This window comes from Hippichthys cyanospilos, chromosome 22, assembly GCF_059441005.1.
Source record: "Hippichthys cyanospilos isolate Australia breed blue-spotted pipefish chromosome 22, RoL_Hcya_1.0, whole genome shotgun sequence".
Lineage (NCBI taxonomy): Eukaryota > Metazoa > Chordata > Actinopteri > Syngnathiformes > Syngnathidae > Hippichthys > Hippichthys cyanospilos.
Window position 1 is genome coordinate 4350696 of NC_142390.1, and position 19465 is coordinate 4370160.

Sequence of the window (19465 nt, forward strand, 5' to 3'; positions counted from 1 at the left end):
CAATTTGATTCCAAAGTCAAAGATGACTTCTACCAGAGATAAGTCAGCATTTTTATTTTTAAAGTCAACTTTAATAGCTGCACAGTTCTCTCCTACAAAAGGGAGGCCACTGCATAAAAAACAAAAATCTAGCTGGAGATGCAAATAAATGATAAAGGCACAGCTGAGGTTTTCTGAACTTCTTAAATATGGCTTCAAGGCTTTGAATTAACTTGAATTTGAGGGTTGCCATAGTAACACATGCACAAACATAAATATGACAAATGTATACTTTCAAAACGGCAGCCAACCAAAGCCATCAAAAAATAAAGAGGCCTCCAACTGGGAGGTGATTAGAAAAGGTAAAAAAAAAAAAGTCAACAACCCGTCATCCCTGAAATTAAGTTAGTAAAGTGCCCCCCAAAAATAAATCAAATTGGTACAACTGATTGACAAGTTCAGCTTACAAAAACAGTTTCCATGGTAACACAAGAGATTATGTATGGAAGCACAGAAAGGCCAATATGGAAAAAAAAAAAAAGTCAAAATCTTTTCTCGACCTAACTAGTATTGACTTTGTATTTGGTTGAAAATATTGCAATGCCCTCTGAGATTCTGCTTCTATTTAATGTTTCCATGTAAAGCCAGTGTTTAGTAGACATAGAAATTATTTAAATAAAACTATATATTCGCCAACTACTTTTTTTTTTTTTTTTCTGCACCAGGCAACACAAATTAGTCTTTGGTTATATCGCGCAAAAACAAGAAAAAGCCAACGCTAAGACAAGTTGGAAAGTAGTTGCAGCACATGCCCACTAGAAGGTGCTGTTTGACTAGAAATATTGCTGCTGCGAGCTAGCGAACTTGAGCTGGAGTCCAGCAACAACGCTTGTTCATGACTTACAAAATAACCTGACATTACTCACCAAGAGTTGGCCCAAATATGAGGACGAACCCAACCTGCAAATTTTTCAGCTTGCAGCACATTTTAGCTTCAAAGAAAAATTAAGGGCTAACTCCACGCGCATGTTCCCGGATTGATTTCTTAGGTGTTGACAGTGCTCTCTGCAAGATAAGCCGCACAAGCAGGCGCTTTCAATCAACGGGACTAAAGCACTATCAGCCCGCCTCAGCTGCTCTTCACTCTCCCAACACGTCACCTTTCTATTCTACTTTCCGAGTCCGCTCCATACTAAGCACAATCGTCCCAAAGTCCACCGACGCTCCCACGCATTCCTTCGCCTCCCCTCGACTACAAATATAACGCTTTACCCACATAAATTAAGAAAAGAAAATCTGAATTAAATAAGTCTTTCAGGGCTTCATGGCACATCAACCCTGACGCCTCTTAAAAATAATAATAAATTAAAAAAAGAAAAAAAGTTGGGTCCAGCCCTCTGGGGGGCGCTATTAAAGTGTCACAGGGAAGCTCCCCGCACATCCTTCAGCGCCTCCTTCAGTCTGTGGCGGTAAAGGTCATAGCGGCGCATCAGCGCCTCCTTCTGCTCCTCCTCCTCCTTGTCCAAAATACGCAGGAAGTTGCTGAGCTCCGGGATTGAAAAGGCGTCCCACTGCGAACACAAAGGTGGCAATATTACCAAATCGGAGGAGCCACAGCGCTGCCTTGACTTACAAGTTGAATTTTTCAACAATAGACGCCCACTGGAAAAGCGTGGTCAAACCAAGGACTTGTAAATCAAGGTGAAAAGCGGGACCGGAGGAGAGCGTGGACCTTACCAAGACTTCTCCGGTCTGCCTCTCCCGCAGGACGAAGCCCAGCGTATCGTGGTCGGGTCCCGCCATCAGGCGAAGAAACAGCGGCCGCTCCCCGTCCGCCAGCTTGCACACGTAAACTGCATGAACACGGTTTTAAGAGTTGGTGGGGTGCTGTTACGAGGACGGGTGTAAGAAGCTGTATAGAGCTTTTTGTTTGTTTGTTTCTGTAGCTATCAAAAGCTCTGCCTGTGAAGCCGCTGTATTGTCGTCAAAACCAAATGTTGTGAAGAAGCCAGCCTACCCTTCAAAATAAACAGTACTTATGGTACAAGTAGCAGTTGATGCTAATGGCTGGCACGCTTTTTGAAATTCTTCGGAACAATAACGCTCAAACTCGCCAATCTTTGGTTCCCGGCGTGAGCGAGGTGTGAACAACACGGTGGTGTGCAATCGTAGTCGTTTCTTTTTTCCATCAAGGTTTTTTTTTTTTTTTGATGTGCGATGATCAAGATTAGCAGCTAGGAAATTACATCATGGGATGTCCCCACTAAGTACTTACTGTGTGTGTGCCAGCATTCAACACCATGCCACAACCCCAGCCAACAGAAACAAACAAAACACACATGCGCAAGTCTCACCCTGCTCCTCGCTGCGATATCGTTTGTACAGGGCATACTTTGCCGGGTTGTCCGCGACAGTGAACTTATTCAGCAGGGCCACAATCACCTGAAAATGCCAAAACAACGGTGAGACTCGAGAGCAATTCTCCCTAGCGCGACGTTAGCACACCTGTCTGACGGTGTTGTGGGAGCTGATGTGCAGGATGTTGCTGACCCCCCGCGGAAGGTAGAAGGCCTCGCCCGCCGCCGCCACTGCCGAACTCCGGCCGGCGCGCACCGTCACAGGCCTCCTCAGGTCCATCTGGACCTTGATGAAACCCGTGTAGACGTCATTGGAAGCCTGCGGTCAACACAAAGTGGCTTGGATCAAAAACCTGGGCAGGGACGGGCGCGCGCGTGCACGCAACCGGATTGTCAGATGGCAAGGAGCGACAAGGAGATGGCGCGGCAAGATGAGAGAAGAAGACAAAGACGGATGTAACAAAGGCTCCTCTGTAGTACGCAAACACAAGACGGCATGTGCTCACCAAGGTCATTTTCAGGTGGTCTCGGGTCAGCAGGTTGTACTGCTCGATCTTCTGCCTGATGTCATTGCGGCTCAACTCTGTGCGCAGCTTGCTCTCCTTGTCCGCATCCTAAACGCGAGCCAAAAAAAGGTGAAAAGGGCGGAGCTTAGTCTGGTGAATGAGGTGGGCGCCGGCTAATTAAATTGCTGGCGGGGCTTCGCGGCTCTCTTTTGAGGGGCCGACCATCCTCTATGAACTATTACGGCGAGGCGCGCTGAGTAAACATGTGGATCCTGGTGGACATTGGAGGTACCACAGGAACAGTGGAGCTCATCAAACATCACGCTGTCCGTCGCCGCAGGACATAACGTGACACGGCAGAGTCTCCCTCAGCTAGATTACAGCTCAACAACTTTGCTGTTGTCTTCTTTTGTGCGTGCATGTTGCCTGTGCTTACAAGGACATGGCGCCGCTCTGGTTTATGGAAAAGAACACACGCGGCAGGAGTGTGCCGCAAATGAGATCCTTATATGGCCAAGTGTCAAGAGAGCGCCGGGTCACGTTTTAATCTCGCTAACCTTGAGAATTGAATTCATTTTGAAGGTTGGATGTCCTCTTATCTTCAAACTGACTTACACACACACACACACACACACACACACCTGCAGCATTCCAGGCTTTATCTGCCTGTCCACATGTAAACAGATGATGTCATGGCACGCTAGGCTACGCTGCGGGAAGACCCAACACTGACTTTGACCGACTAAAATCAAACATTTACAAAGTGAGCCGCTTCTGACTTTGTGTTATTTATTTCCTTTGGTGTCAAAACGTCCGTCCTCCGCCTTCCTCCTCCGGGCTATGTTACTTCCTGTTGCGTCCACAGGGGGGAAGCCAAGATGGACCACGCCTTTCCACATTCCTGCATTACTAGGTGATCACACTCAGATGCTTCTATGTTTCCTTTTAAGAAACTGCGAGGAAAACACACAAAAAACAAAAGAAAACAGAAGCGATAGCTGCTGACTGCAGAGCAGACCACAAAAGTCAAAAGAAATAAAGTAGTGTGGTCGACAGAACTGACAAAACTACTGCAGACGCCCAGACCACCCAGAAAAAACAGCCTGGGGGGGTGGGGGTAAAAAAAAAAAAAAAAGTGAGGTCGTGTAGAGAAGGTAACATCACTCTTAACATCCAACACTGTTTTTAAGGGCTGATATTAGAATGATGTCTAATTTCAATATTGATCGGGACAATAATTAATTTGTGTAACTACTGTTTTGAGATTTAAAAAAAAAAAAAAAAAGGCCCGGAAACGCTGCCTAAGATGTGGTCCATTCTAAGCTACTTGACATTATCAGCTGCTTTCAATCACAAAGCTGTTTTGGAGCTTTCCGTCCGCCAGATAAAGCTCATGATGCCCACGTTCTGATCGTCTTCGAGTATTGCAGCGCTGCAAAAGGAAGTGACGTACAATAGAAAGATGTAGGAAGGAAGCCCAGAGTGGGAGAATGTGCTTATTCAGAATGATCTCACTAAAACACAACAGGATATTCAGCACATCTTTATACGTAGAACAACACGGCTGCTTATCAAGTAGCCGCAAGCTAGCCAGGCCGTGTTTGTTTCTAGAGTGCAACCGCTACACAAAATTTTATTTTGAAAGAGTTGCTAAAAATTGGATGGACTGCGCAGAGCCTTTATACTTGGGCTGCAACTAACCATCATTTCATTTTCAAAAATTTTTTGCATGTTTTTTTTTTTTGCATCTATAATGTTTTAGGGGTAAAACTGGCAGTGGCGAAAATGAACAAAGACATTTTTTAGGATTCGCTTGCCGATTTGGTCTGTAACAAGTCAGAAAATGTTAAAAAAAATGATCAATATTTTCATGTCTTATTCTGTTATTTGCTAGTCTGTCTGATTCTGAGTGTATTTTATATCGAGAAGATGAAATTATGAACGTTTGCACAATTTCAGGGCTCTAAAAGATCCACTGAATTATTCTCAAATATATATAAAAAAAAATATGGATTTATCTGGTAACCCATCAGTCATTGTTACACCCACACGTTTGTTATTGTACCAAATGTTTTTCAATCAAAACCTTTTGTATAATCTAGAAAAATGGATATTTAGCAAAAACTTTTTAAAATTATATATTTTAGAGCTGTAATTTCAATACCGTGAGATAACCGACTCACAGTTTTCTATGTTAAAATTTTGGCCGCAAGCACACTGGACTGTATGAGATGACGAAAAAACGTAATTGAGAAGACTTAAGCTGACGAAAACGGCGGAATGAGGCGTTAAGTTGTCGGCCATGACAACGGAAGGTCGTTTGACAAGGGGAAGGAGGAAAAAGGAAACTCCAAAAAAGCCCAAAAATGCCAAGATGTGTCCATGGCGCAGGCACGCAGACGCGCAGTCTCCGCGCCGGCCATGGCCCTTGCCGATGAAAGGCGGGAGGACCCGCGCCCGCAGGGGAGATGCGCGGATAACAAACAAATGACGGCTGCCATTGTCAAAAGGAAGCCCTATCGGTTTGGCAACGCTTTTGCTAGAACTGGCAAGAAAGTCCATGAGGATCTTCATTATTTATGTTTCAGGGAATGTTGCTTCAGTTGAGCCTGCATGAGTCTGCCTGAAAAACGTCCTTTTTTATGTCTTAAGATGAATTTTGATTGATTTGTGAGGAGCTAACTGGCGGCATGAAGAAAAATTCCACTATTATTCCACTTTCATGATTTCCCTTTTTCCCCCCCTTAAAATGAAATTCTTGACTTCATCATGGTCTTTGTTCCGCTCAGCATGCCTTGCTCTCTCCTCAGCTTCATGAAAGGTCCCACAAACTTGTGTCTTCACCCGGGAGATGTGCGGATTAAAACCTGCTTGACGGACAAGCTAATACGGGAGGACTTATACAAACTTGTCTTTCTTATTCAAACACGAAGCTTGCCGCTCTTGCAAGGGAATCCAAATAAATGAGAGTCCTGCAAGCTTCAGCAGTTATTTTTCTGAGGCCTTTCTACAGTAGCGTCCCAAACCTCAGGATGGACGTTTTATTGATAATCGGTCACACAGAGCAGACATTACGTGCCTTCAGTGGCTTCTGCAGCCCCCAAATGGAAAATATTTGTTATAAAATGCAAACAAAATGTGCAAGATGCCCCCAGGATAATCTGAATGTCTTAAAAAGTGGAAAAAAAAACAATGGCTCCCTTTAAATTTCTGCAAAACATCCAACATTTCAAAACCACAACAATGGTTTAAATTTCAATTCTGACTTTCAAATTACGAAAGGTTTTTATCATCGGCTAAGTCTGATGCCAATAACGGTCAAAATACTGATTAATGGTCTATCTCAAGGGTAAAAACTATAAAGGACCTAATGATTTGTGGATCTGGGATTCCCACAGTCAACAGACATTTATGGCCAGGAGTACTCGATGCCCTTTAACTAGACAACACGCAAGTAGTCATTTCCCACACCTGTTCTCCAGGGGTCCCCGCCCCCTGTCAGGCTGTAATTAGTGCTGGCGTGCGGTGGGGACCCGCCAAGCAACGACAGGCCCGCTGCGGGCCCGCGGCCAAATCTTAAGGGGTCAGCGGGCCACGACCTCTCTCGGGCATGGTGCATTCACACGCATGCTGGTGTTGGGTTTGGTAAGGATGAAGGGTCGTGCATTTCATGCAGCGTATCTTGGGAGACTGCAGAATCCCAAAGCCCCTAAAACAGGGGTCACCAACTTCAGGGGTGCCTAAAAAGTATGTTTTCGATACAACTCTCCTCTGGAGGACATGATTCAGATGATCAGGATCTTTATCAGGCTTCTTCATTTGATACAAATCAAAACAAGCTGGATATGTGCCCTCGAGGACCGATCTTGGTGAACGCCAGCTTTAAAAGCTCTTTTAAATTTCGTTTGGAATTCGACAGGCTTTATTGGTGTGGAGTGGGCAACATGACACTCGTGGCCACCAGACTTTCAGGTTTTAACCCCCCCATGGAGATGGGAGGAGCCAAGCCTAAAAAAAAAACGTCACCAACGTGAATCCTAACTGCACCGGACATGCTGTTCTTTAAGAAGGCCTGACTAATAATGACGTTTGAACGTGTGTATATCTTTTGGAAAGCCGAGGATGAGCTCATGATTTCGTCATTTAATTTTTATTTTTTTTTGGAAGGGGGGGTGGTTGCAGCCTCTGAAATTGTGGTCTTTGATGTCTATCTTTAAACTCGGGAGGTGGGCGAGGTGCACGTTTAACGTTTACCTTGCTCTCTTTGATTTCGCTCAAAGGTTTCTTGAAAAAAGAAGTTCTGGCCGTGAAAAAGTATTCCTCGGCGTCGTCCTCCAAGCTGCTGTAGCCACTGCTCATGGTGCTATTCCCCGTCATTGGCCGGGCAAACTTTTCGTCTCGAACTCGGTCGCCGCATCAAACTACTTCCGGAAAAAAAAAATAAACCGGTCCTTCACTTTCTTAAAAACAACAACAAATAGGAGTTCGGCGCAGTAGAGTCGCGACGGGTTTTGAGTCGACGACTGTTGGCTACGGGGCCATTTCCGCTTTCCAAACAACTCGCAGCGGCTCCACTCATTTAACCGTCCCCATATTTGAAAGGCATTCAAAAACCGTAGTTTGACTTTCAACACTTCTAGTCCAGATTCGGGAGTTTCGGTTCCTAGAGGAGCACTCGAGCAGTTGACGCCGACTTTTCGTCACTCAACACGCTCGACGGCAAATCCAAGAAGACCCCGCCCACTACGAGAGCTCTTTGTAAATGAGCCAATAGCAGACATGTTAGCCAAGTCCCGCCCGACACACAAGGCTAACCAATCAGCGCGTTGCCTGTATCGCTTATAAGGAAGTAAATATTGAGAGTGTGCTGTAGATTTAAATGGCCCAGAAATTGCGCTTCCGTAAATTTGTTGTGGCAGAAATTATGTGATTTTACTCACAATAATATTGAAAGACATTACATGATAGCTTGGAAGAATATCTTGTTTCGCTTCGCTGAAGATAATATAGAAAAACCGAATGAATATTTAATTCATGTATTGATGTTAATGTTAAAATATCACAATCATTGCTGTTTTGATGTTTTCTGTGACGATGTACAATAAATCATTTCAATTAGATATTCGGAAAACTAAAATGCACCAAAACCAGGTATTTGCTAAAGTTTAAGTATATTTAATTTGTATAAACACTTATGCTCCTTGTGTTTTATTTTCTTTGTTTCTTTGTTTCTTTGTTTGTTGTTCATTTTGGGACTGACTTATGATATTAAATTATTAATAATAATCATGTGTATCAACATTTTTTTGCAATTAAAATATGCAGTCATGGTTTCAAACATTTAAAAAAAAAGGTCTAATCTGTTCAGTCAAACATAACTCAAGCAGTCACTGGCAAAAAACTTCCTAAAATGGCTAAAAACTTCTTAAAATGTTCATTTGTTTAGAGACTGCACCACGACAGAAAAAAAATCTAGCTGAAATACTCTGTATGAAAATATGATCCTAAACCACAACTTGGTGAAAAATTAACCAGCGCAAAGGCCGGAGGAGATATAAAATCTTCCTCGGAATTTGATCCATCGTGTGAGCTCAGTGTCACTCTGCATATTCACAACTAGGCCTTTACACACACACCACAGAGAGGAATACGGTTACCCGCATTCCTAAAATAAAAGGTCAGCAGCAGTTTGTCCCAGCTGTGCATGCAACTACACATTAACACCGGCCTGCACGCACATGGTGACACGCCAAAGTTATCTTTCACGTTACAGACGTTCCAAAACAATTTGCTGACTTCAAATGACGTCAAAATGAGATATTAAAACCTCACTTACTTGAGGCTTTCATGTAAACACAAGGAGAGCCCACGCAGGTGCACTAAAAAGCCACAAAAACACAGATTGAGCAAATGGGGCTGCCCAGCAAAATCTGTGTATGCGCTAAATCGTGCTCAACACGCCAACAGGACCCCAGGAGACATTTAGACGGACAAGCGTTCAATTGAAAGTGCCCAAAATAAACGTGGCACAAAAGGCCCAAACCACCATCCATCGTCTTGTCTTTTAAACACATCCAACACACACAGGCGCACCCGTACACACACACAGATAAGCAGGCCTGGCTTTTGACCTTTGCGTTCACAATAAAGATGATGACAGGAGAAACAACTATTCTGGGATTTTCTTTCTCTCTCTATATGCAAGTGTACTTATATGTAACAGCTGTGCGAGTGTGTGTATGTGTGTGGGTGTCAGCTAAAAAAAACAGAGTGGAAAGATGTGTGTTTTACTGCTGCGTTAAATGGTGAGATCCAGCATAACCGACATCAAGACTCCAACTGTGCTTTTTATAACTCATTCAATCCAAAAGACACATTTTTCCTTTTATTTACTCTTTTTTTGAAGTCCTACTATAATCTCCTAGGTACTACATTCCTTTGGGTAATAGGTACTAAAGCAATCAATTACATTAAGTACTATAGTAATAAAGTAAATGATTATATTAGGAACCATATTTGAATTAATAAATGCAGTAATTGATTATTTAAGTCCTTATTACCTTAATTTTAACTTTGTTACTTAACTACCTTACCTTTAACTTAACTGCCTAACGTAGTACCGGCAGTTTTTAGTTACCCCTTTTAAATAAACTTGAAAAAAAAAGAAGAAAAAGATCAAAGCGAAGTCTGTAACTGCGATTGAATGTCTCGACTTAAAAATCATAAAAACATGTCAGGGGTTTAATGAGTTTACTCTGCATGCAGTTTAACTGCATTATAAAGCTTTGAATTTGATAAGAAAAGACATTTTACGTGGAAATCTAACATATTCAAGAACAAAAATCGGAGTTGCATGCGACCAATCCCGGCACAGTTTGCGAACGTTATGTCATTTTTCAGACGAAAGCTCCTAAAAATCAATATATTTTGCCGCTTGATTCATATTCCCCAAACACTCAGTTAATAAGTATGCTGTGTTTAAACTAGTGCATAGTAAACATGAGTGTTCCAAAAAAAAAAAAAAAAAAGACTCGATTTTCCCTTTAATTTGAACTTTAGTGGCAAGAAAAAAACCTCCGTCATGCCTGACAAGCTGACAAGATCTCGAGACAAAAGGCCTCAGGACCACTTCATAAAACCCATCGTCAAAGTGTGTGTTGACAACTTTACGTTCCATACTTCACCCTGACGTTCCAAATTTGTGGAGCTGTGTGATCAAAGCACGGAGGAGGGACATATGCCGCCGTGCCGTTGCGGCTCCGATTCATGTGGTGGACAGTATAAACACACGGTTTAGAAGCAAGCTGAAAACGGCAATTAAAAAAAAAAAAAACATTTGCTAACATTCTTGGGCTTACTTTCTGTGGAACATCTACTTTGTATGATGAAAGTGATTTTTTTCTTTTGCAATACATGATTTAATAAGCAAAACTTGACAGTTTTGATCCCACTTTTCAACGAGCAATTTGCCACTTTCTGTTGAAATAAAATGACAGTTGCTAACAACCAATCAGGGCTCAGTTGTTTTCTAATCAACTCAATAATCGTCAAATTGCCATGTTTACATATATGACATACGCTTTAATGCTAAGTCACTTTTTGTGCAAAGACACAAGTTGCAAACTTCACACCTCCAAACAAACTGGGTCAATTGCTGCAAAACTGGCTTCTGCCAAATATTTAGTGACTAAAAATTCAAGCTCTTTGATGATGACGTATTTGACACATTTCAATATGATTACATTTTTTAAATTATGTTAAATTAGTTGAATCGATTACTCTATTGAAAAGACATGAATACATTTGCAATTTAATATAGAATAAAAAGAAATGAACACAAATACATATAATTTTTCATTAATAACCCAAATTATTTTACGGACCCCCGGGAGTTCGCGGACCCCATTTTTCGGTTATTACTGCCATAGACAAGCTAACGACAGGCATCGCTAATCTTGGTGTTGCAATTATAATGCTTGAAGCAATTGATATTTAAACACAAATAGTGCAGCAACACACGTAGACAGAAGAAATAAAAAATGGCTTGAGTTTACTGAGTTATGTGTAATTTGTCTGGATCACACGTGTAGAGTTAAATTTATGATTTTTCCAGACTGATTTTGTTGTGCAGTTTTACAAGACTATTTTTGACTAATTTCCCCTTCGTTATGCCTTTGAACAAAGGGACTCTCAAAGAGATCCATAATCACCTTGCAAATTTCCCCCTTTATGAACTCATAGATGGTCCCGTGTTAGCTTGCTTTGTTTTGAATGTTAGCATTGTCAGAAAGCGCCAAATATTTTCGACGGTCGTGGCGAGGTCTTTGTTTGTGTTGACAGCGGAAACGGGTTAGGGGAACTAGTCCAGCTCAGAGGACAATCCTGGCATGGGAGCCCTGTGGCATGTCCCACATGTCACGTCTGCGCGGAACTACGAACCAGCTGGCGACAGCCTCAGTGTCGTCTGCCAGGAGATTACAGATCGGCGGATAAGCCAGTGGCCGGGCTGCGCTCCTCAAAAGGCACGAGCCGCAATAACCACAAACCTAACACTAATTCTTCTTCAAAATCGGAATTTTATGTGAAAACTTTGCATGAAAATATTAACTCTACAAAACAACAGCCGAGAATTTGTACGGTGGCCCTGAAATGCAAATTACGAAACAAATAATAAAAAAAGATAAAAAAACACATTACAAAACACAACAGCTTTTAAAAGTCAGACAAAAAAGCGGCACTGCTGTAACGTAATAGCGATTCTCCGTTGCCACAATGCATAAAAAGGGAAGCTTTGTCTGTCCTGACCTGCATGCGACCCGCTTAATCCTCCCAAGATTATTCCCCTGCGTCTGCCATAATTCATGTGTGACACACGCGCGCGGATGTTTTTGGGCAACAATGCACGCCGGAAAACACGCAAGGTGAACGGTGACACATTTGGGTGTGCGGGGGAACGTGTTCCTGCATGTTGCGCACAGTTTCAATCTTATCTCATCGGTCCAAACACACACACAAAAAAAAAAAAAACAGCCGATGAAACAAAACATAAGACTAAACAAGATGTTTATTTACGGGATAGTTCTTCCTTTTTGGAAGTATTAATTGAGAAGTCATGAGTAAATGAGTTGGACATAATCAGAATCTGACAGTATGATAACCTTGAGCAAATATATCACCAGAAATGGGCAGCATAATTTTTTTTTTTTACTGGTCCGAAATCCGTCATTCATCTGAGCCCTGCCGCCTTTCCGTCATCAACATCCGTCATTTTTTTTCAAGCCGGACAAAATTGTCATCGTCAGTCCATCAGCGTATTTTTGCCCAAACTTTCGCCACCACTAGAGGGTGACATTTTACTTTTTTTTTTTCTGGTCCGCCACTCGTCAGGTGCTGGTCTACATCCGTCTGTACTCATCACACACTGCACTCATACTATTTTTTTTCTTTTTATACTTACACTTAAAGTTAACGGAAACCTGCATGTGCAAAAATACACACCAGTGTGAAAAAGGCATGGCAATCGTCAGAGTAAGGCGTTACAGGAGAGTTTTGGTCAGAAAATTAAATCACACGTTGTGTAACGCCTGACGCACACTCATGCAAACCAGAAACGCACAAACAAGTCTTCCAGGAATCACACACACACACACACTCTTGATGGGTGGTTGGGGGCCCAATAATTCACACTCCTAAAATTTGTTCAACCAAAACATACAGCTTGAAAAACAAGATCTCTCTCCCCATATATTACGCTCATTAAAAACTGATCAATTTTCCTTTTCAAAATACATTTGTATACGAGCACTTTTTTCAAGCAATGTCTTATTTATTACCTTGCATTTTATAACGACTAATTTAGTTTTTGTTCGAAAGAAATAAGGATGCGCAGAGGTCAACTGAACGCACGTTAATGTAGTTTGTTATTTAACGCAAACAGTTCAATGCACTGTAAAATGTGAATGGGGCGCCCTCCTGTGGCTCAATATGGTAGTACATCAATATAGGTCAAAAACTAATGGGAGACTGGAATATTAATATAATATGCCCACTTACTTGTGATGGCGGCGCGCGGTTCCCGCTGTTGTTGTTGTTGAGCTGGTCCTGAGTGCCGGGCGATGCTGCAGGTGCCACCGCGGCCCCGGCGGGGTGACAGTCGAGGTTCACGCGGCTTCTACAAGTAGCGTGACACGCATACTTGCAGCCTGCAAACATACATGTAAATCATCATTCATTCTGATTTAGGGATAAAAAAAAACAGAAAAAGAAGAAGCCAGGTGTGTGTACTGTTACATTGAGTCGAACTGTGCAACATCTAGAGGTGAAACAAGAAAAATCAATGATTTTGAAACATGCGCAGTACTGCGTCAAGTTAATAGCCACTGAACTTTTCTTCTTTTCTTCTTCTCAAAGATGGCGGCCAAAAATGTGAGCCTCCTTCTAGGTGCAGCACCACCTATGTAACGTAATTAGCCACTACAGCACTAAATTTACAATTTTATTGATATGATATATATATATATATATATATATATATATATATATATATATATATATATTATGAAGATTACTGGTCCTAGTGGGGGAAAAAAAAGGTCACACATTTTAGTTTTCAGGACTCCAAATCAGGTTTGTGTTTGTGGAAGGAGGAAGAGACGGAACCTGAGAGGGGGTAATAACAAACAACAGCATCTCGTGAAATTCCTTAGTCTTCGAAAGTTCAGCCGGAAAAACCAGTTTCATTTCGCAACATATTTGGAAATCATGTTAAACATGAGGAGACCCACGCAAAAAAAGTCTCAAGAAAAGAAATGATTTCAGGCTTCTTTCCAGGAATGCTTGCTACATAAGATGTTTTGTTGTTGTTTTTCAGCCCTACTATGAAATTTCGTCTCACAAAAAAAGTCTGAATAAGCCATGCCCAAAAAAGAACAGGAAGTCCAGGATGTTAGCCTCAGGCCTCCTGTGATGCGGAAACTCACCAGATCTGCGCCACAGAAAGTTGACCTCCAGTCGTCCAGAGCGCCTCATAGTGGCGGGAAAACGTGAGAAAAATGCCACTATCCTCTGTAAAGTTTTGCTGATATTTTTCACGGCGCCCATCACGATGGAGCAGCCAGCGCTGCCATCCATGATAGCTCCACGCATGCGTGTGTGCCACCACCCACCCCATGCGCTCATGCCGACCCCCAGTTTGTGAGGGTCAGCTGCTTCCCCTTGTTTGTTCAGCCATTGTGACACTTGGGCTCCACAAAACACACACATTGCAGGAGTTGCCGTTTCTCACAAACGCTCCGAATTTACTGCGGGAAGGCTGAAGGAAATGCAGCCTACACTTAGGACCTTTAGGAAAATCATTGTGAATTTCAGTGTTCAATTATTGCAGTGCCTCTCAATTATATTTTGTTAAGCCCCCCCTAGGGAAGAGAAAACTTTTTGCCCCCCCCTCGGCACGCTGTATATCTAAACCTGTATCCTTTTTAACATTATCAAAAGAGAAAAGCAATATAAATCAACTTTCGACAACTGTTAATTATGTTTTACAGCGTTTACATAGATTACAGCTTAGTCTAAAACTGAAAAAAATAATCGAATGCATCAAAGTGCCTGAATATAAAAAAAAGATAAAAATCTTATTTTATTGCAACTACACTTGACATGAAAAAAAAAGAAAAAATTATGGTCATAAATGGAACTGAAACATAGCAGGCATGTTGCTGGGACGCTAAACGGGTCCTACAAGGGGGGCGTACATTGGACATGTTAATGGCAGCAAACACTGCCAGGGGTAGCTTCAAAGAATTTGGGAAACGTTCACAGTTTGAATGGTTGTTAATAAATACATAACTTAGGCAATGGCGACGCGCTCGTGTGAAATCAAGCGAGGTTTTCTGAGGCACTTGAAGGTCGCGGTATGTCAAAAAACTGGAGTCCAGTGGTAAGAATTTTTCTTCGGGCTCTCTTTGCTTTCGGACTGGAGCCGGTTGGCCCGCATGCCGACCACATTCCAAGCGGCATCGTCGCCTCTCGCGTCTATCGTCACGACATTTACAAACTTGGCGACGGGAGACTGGAAAGAACATAAAAAGTTTCCTCTTGGCCCTTATGTAGTTAAGTTTAACATGAATACAAAAATAATCATTTACACGGAACGCTTTAGGTCAGGGTTGTCAAACTTATGGCCCTCAGTCAATTTTTAAGCAGCCCGAAGCACAAAAGTTCATTTTAGATGCTATAAAGCTTTAATAAATACGCAGATATGCAAATCAACTGAACTAGTTTACAACTAAACGGCATTTCACATCAGGGTATTGCAGTGACTAAATATGTTTAATTTTTACAAGCAAAATTCTACGCCCCCCTCAAGGTAAAACTATAAAAATATCACATTAAGGAATCCAGAGTAACTACTTAAAAAGTGTGATCTTACAGCAGATGGCTCCTGTTTTAATTCAGAGAGTAGAGATGGAATTCGGCTGGTCAGTCCATGGGCTGACATTTTCTGGTGGGTTGCAGGGTCTCCGACCACCTCAATATTGTTTAAAATGCCAAATTATTTGACTTTTAGAAAGACATTTGGGCCATAATTTTTCCAGCAAAAATATTCCCTAATCTACTGATTTGTGCGAATAAATTTAACAGCCTTAGATTTTTTTTCTAATGTGACGGTTGGAGGAAAGAGTTAACACCTCTGCCTTTTGTCCATGAACAATCTTTTGTGTGTCACTTACAAAATGCACATATACTATATGTAATCAGTAAAGTACAGTGGACCCCCGGTTTATGGCGTTTTGAAATGAGTTGAGGGCTTACCTGCACAAGTGAGCCCCTTGTGGAAGATGTATTTGCAGCACACGTCGCACCAGGTGCCCTCTCCTCCGGCTTCGAAGTTGTGGCCCTCCCCGTACTCTTCTTTCACGCGGGGGTCCCTCTCCCCGGGGGTGAAGATGGTCCTAACGTCGGGGGGTTTGAAGCCTTTCTTACGGCTGCGGGGGAGCCCCCCGGCGCGAGCTTCCTCCGGGTCCCCGCTTTCGCGCTCCGGGCTTCGCGGGGGCCCGGCCCTCCACGACGCCTCCAGGATCTGCAGTCTTTGAGGTTGGGGGGACGGGTGCCGCCGGACCACTTTAACCATGGCGCCCTTGTTGCCCTTGGCCAAGCGCAGCATGGCGCCCGCCGGCGGCGTTTCCTCCGGCTGCAGGAGTTCGGCGGCGGCGACGTGCTTGCGCTCCCCGTGGTGGATCACCTTCATGGCGGTAGGCGTCGTTGAAGCCCTCGGGTTTGCGGCTCAGAACGGGTTGGATCTCATTTCACAGGCGGCCGCAGCAGGGCAACCGCCCGAGCTACGCTTGCTTGTCACGTCAAGAAAATACTCGCAGGACAAAGCAAATGAAAACTTCTGAGAGTTCACTCGAGAAATAACTTCATTTACGAAACCGGAGTTCACAAGCCAGTACAGGTGCTCTTCATTTGTTCAGGCTACAAGTGGATTCAATTTGGTAACTATTTGACCACACGAGGGCGCTGTTGTGCAAGTATTCAAACGACTGCAGCGTTCGTCTTTGAATAGAAACGAGAAAAACATTGTGATTTCAAAACAAATCCGACTGGACAGCTTCATGTGAGAAAATATTTTCTATTAATTTATTTTCATTTCAGTTCATACATTCCTTCATGATCATTTGCACTGACAAGCCCTTAGCTAAATTGAATTTCGGACCGCTAACGTGGTCCTAGGAAAGGAGAATTGGCTTTAAAGCAAGTCTCCACCCTGACCTTTTTTTTTTTCCCTTTTCATGATCAGTGTGCTTTATAACATCCATAACTCACCAAAAAAGTTTTGTGCACTTCAGGTCTATCTTGAAAATGAGGGAAAAGTCCAACATTTCAAACCGTTTCTGGGTCGTGTATGTTCCATGTCACTTCGCGCCGTGCGAAGTTTCCATTCAGACAAGACAAGAATCACAGGCACAAAAAAATAAAATTTACCACCATGCACTCTTAACTGCGCAAAATCCACCAGCGCCATCACTGGACGTCGTCGTCATCGTCGTCGATGAAGGCCGTCTCCTGTAATAGATAATGATTAATAGCTTTTAAAAATTCGGAGAAGCACACGCAAAACCAAGTGCGGCTTACATAACCGCCCTGCTCCTTAACCCAGGGCGAAAAGTGGTTCTGTAGATAGGTGGCGCCATAACCCAGAAGGCGGTTCACGGGAAGTGTGTCAGCAGCTGAGAGGCGACTGGTCACCTGTGGATAACCAAAATGATTTCAGAGTGGACAAAAAAAAAACAAACAAACAAAAAACCCAACAGGAGCGAGCTCGGGTTCAAGTTTTGACCTCGCAGGTGACGGCCATTTGAGTCTTGGGGGACGTCTGAGGTCCTGGCGCTTCAGGGTCAGCGTTGTAGAGCCCCATCCTCACCAACAGCGTCTTCATCAACCTCTCGTAGAAGCTGTAGTTCCACAAAAGCTGCGTGGACCGCAGGGTGTCCTCCAACTCCTGCGGGACGCCAAAGATGATGATAACGCATTAGAAGGGAAAGGACACGGTGGACGGAGACTCACCCTTGTCACCTCCTCGTCAAAATTGTCTCCGCACTCTCTCAGCAGGAGGCCAATCAGTTTCTCAACGTTGGCGTCCTCTCCTGGAAACAAAACCCATCAATCAATCAGATTCGAGTCACCATGACAACCTTGACTACAATTTGAACATTTCTTTTATTTTGAAATTTACTGTGGAAAACAGGAATTCACATTTCACTTTTTAAGACCCTCAACTTTTCAAAGAAAAAAAAAAAAACAGTATGCATATATGAAACAAACGTTCAATCAACGTATGCTTCAAGTATGAGTTTTTGAAGCTGCATTTAAGTCAGTGACGTTATGAATTAATGATGTACCAAAGGCCCTAACAAAATAATCTCAATTAGTCTAATTTGGGAGAAAAAAAAGACTTCATACTGTATTTAAAAAAAAACAAAAACAAAACTGTGGTTGTTCTGACAAAAGCAACATTTGGTCCTCCATAGGAAGGAGTGTCTTCGCTACAGAGTTTTAGAGACCAAATGATCCCAGTAGATGGCAATAAAAAGCCATTTTTGCATCCCTTTACATGTCAGCTCACCATCCTCGGGCGAATCGGCCTCCACTTCCGGGGGCGCAAAAGGGATTTCGTCGGCGATCTCGGTCAGCCTGCTCGCCACCGCGTCCATCTCCTCCACCTCCTCGGACTTGTTCAAATACACTGGAGAATCTTTTTCACAAAGGCAAATGTGGTGGACTTATTTCTGGCTGTCACAGTCTTGTTGGTTTATTGTCATAACATCCAATTGTCGCTTCCTTACCGCTCCTAAAACCTTGTTGGACAATTGAATTTTGCTCAAGCCCTTTGTGCCGTTTTTCCGTCTGGGGTTTGATGCAAATCAAAATGCCCGGGAGGCGTTTCCACTTTTTCTTCTTGGTCTTGGCTGGCGTGGGCTCTTCTTGGCTCTCCGCCGGCAACAAGGCCGCCCGGGTTGAGTCTGGAGCGCCCTCCTCGACGGGAAACTGGTTCTTCTTCTCCCACCGTTGCCGCCTTCTCTTGGTGTACGCCAACAGGAGGCGAAACTCCAGCAGGTTTTGGAGGTCATCTCCGTCTGAGGGAGGTCCGCTGAGGTCGTTGTGGTTGGCGAAAGGGTCATGAATTTCGATGCGCCCGTTTGCCATGTTGCTGCAAAGAAACATAACTGGAATCACGAAGAATGAAAAATAAATTTGAAAAGTAGGGTGTCACAACTCGTCAGTGTTCAATGAAAATACGAATTTTGCATGCATTTAAAAATTGCAGGAAAAAAACACAAGATATTAAAACTTTGGCCGAGGTGTTAGGATGGCCATCCATGTAGCTCCGCCCCTGATAAGACATAAATAATGATACAAGTAATTCCTTTCCAAATTGAGCAGAATTAGTCTTGTCTCCCTCTTGTGGCTACAGAGGAAATTACATTGCTCGGGGTCATTAAGTTGTCTTGTGACTTTACCGAAACCGCTAAATACTATCGACGTCACCAAACTATGAAGCGCTAAAACACTAAAACAAAACCGAATTGATTGTTTGGTAGGGAATAAGTGAGAAACATTGGTCAATAATATAATGAAAAAGTTAGCTTAAGTGTCTCAGCGTACGTCACTAGGGAATTTGTCACTTTTCTGAGACAAAATAATTTATTAATGACGCCAAAACTTTAACTTTGGGAGGGGGAGCTAAGGTTTTAAAAAGTAAATAAGAAACAGTAGCAGTATACAAAGTTTAAAAAAAAAATAAGAGCACAAACACGAAACTTGGGCAGCTATTTTCACTATATACACTGCGACAAAAGTCAGAATTAAACGAATTACTTACACCATATAGAAGACTTTTAACAGCCAAACATGTCCAAACAAAACACCTTCTGACAGCCTCGCTTCAATCTGTCGCTCACTTCCGCTTTCATAAATTACGTCACTACGTAAGTGCTTTGCGTGCTACGTCAGGGGAAACGTGACGTGACCGCGCCTCTTTCCCCAATCAAAACATTACCGAAACTAAATTATAGCTTTAAGGAAGTTGCTATTTTTTTCATCTTTTATATATAAAAGTCATTG

General features: G+C 42.8%; 2 protein-coding genes across 3 annotated transcripts; both read right to left on the minus strand.

Moving 5' to 3' along the window:
* Window positions 1–37: 37 nt before the first annotated feature.
* On the minus strand, window positions 38–16245 carry rassf3 (Ras association domain family member 3). The gene is made up of 7 exons (XM_088406183.1): window positions 15653–16245; window positions 12896–13044; window positions 2843–2950; window positions 2485–2655; window positions 2334–2421; window positions 1717–1832; window positions 38–1550 (listed from the first exon to the last, which is right to left on the minus strand). The coding sequence occupies exons 1-7, from the start codon at window positions 16086–16088 to the stop codon at window positions 1398–1400; spliced, it is 1221 nt and encodes a 406-aa protein (XP_088262309.1). The 5' UTR covers window positions 16089–16245; the 3' UTR covers window positions 38–1397.
* Window positions 16246–16456: 211 nt separating this feature from the next.
* On the minus strand, window positions 16457–19308 carry LOC148405527 (uncharacterized). 2 transcript variants are annotated; one of them, XM_088406184.1, is made up of 7 exons: window positions 19224–19308; window positions 18187–18567; window positions 17967–18095; window positions 17408–17487; window positions 17181–17342; window positions 16976–17089; window positions 16457–16906 (listed from the first exon to the last, which is right to left on the minus strand). In XM_088406184.1, exons 2-7 carry the CDS (start codon window positions 18563–18565, stop codon window positions 16865–16867), a joined length of 906 nt encoding a protein of 301 aa, XP_088262310.1. In that variant the 5' UTR covers window positions 18566–18567; window positions 19224–19308; the 3' UTR covers window positions 16457–16864. The 2 variants fall into 2 exon arrangements, with proteins under 2 accessions (XP_088262310.1, XP_088262311.1); XM_088406185.1 differs by having other exon boundaries at window positions 18187–18551; window positions 19224–19303.
* Window positions 19309–19465: the final 157 nt, after the last annotated feature.

Coding starts and splice junctions, on each gene's coding strand:
- rassf3 (XM_088406183.1), bottom strand. CDS start 16,088: ATGAAGGTGATCCACCACGGGGAGCGCAAGCACGTCGCCGCCGCCGAA. Junction 13,045..15,652: donor CAAGGGGCTCACTTGTGCAG/GTAAGCCCTCAA, acceptor GTATGTTTGCAG/GCTGCAAGTATGCGTGTCAC. Junction 2,656..2,842: donor ACCACCTGAAAATGACCTTG/GTGAGCACATGC, acceptor TGTTGACCGCAG/GCTTCCAATGACGTCTACAC.
- LOC148405527 (XM_088406184.1), bottom strand. CDS start 18,565: ATGTTTCTTTGCAGCAACATGGCAAACGGGCGCATCGAAATTCATGAC. Junction 17,488..17,966: donor GGCCGATTCGCCCGAGGATG/GTGAGCTGACAT, acceptor TTTTGTTTCCAG/GAGAGGACGCCAACGTTGAG. Junction 17,343..17,407: donor TTGACGAGGAGGTGACAAGG/GTGAGTCTCCGT, acceptor GGCGTCCCGCAG/GAGTTGGAGGACACCCTGCG.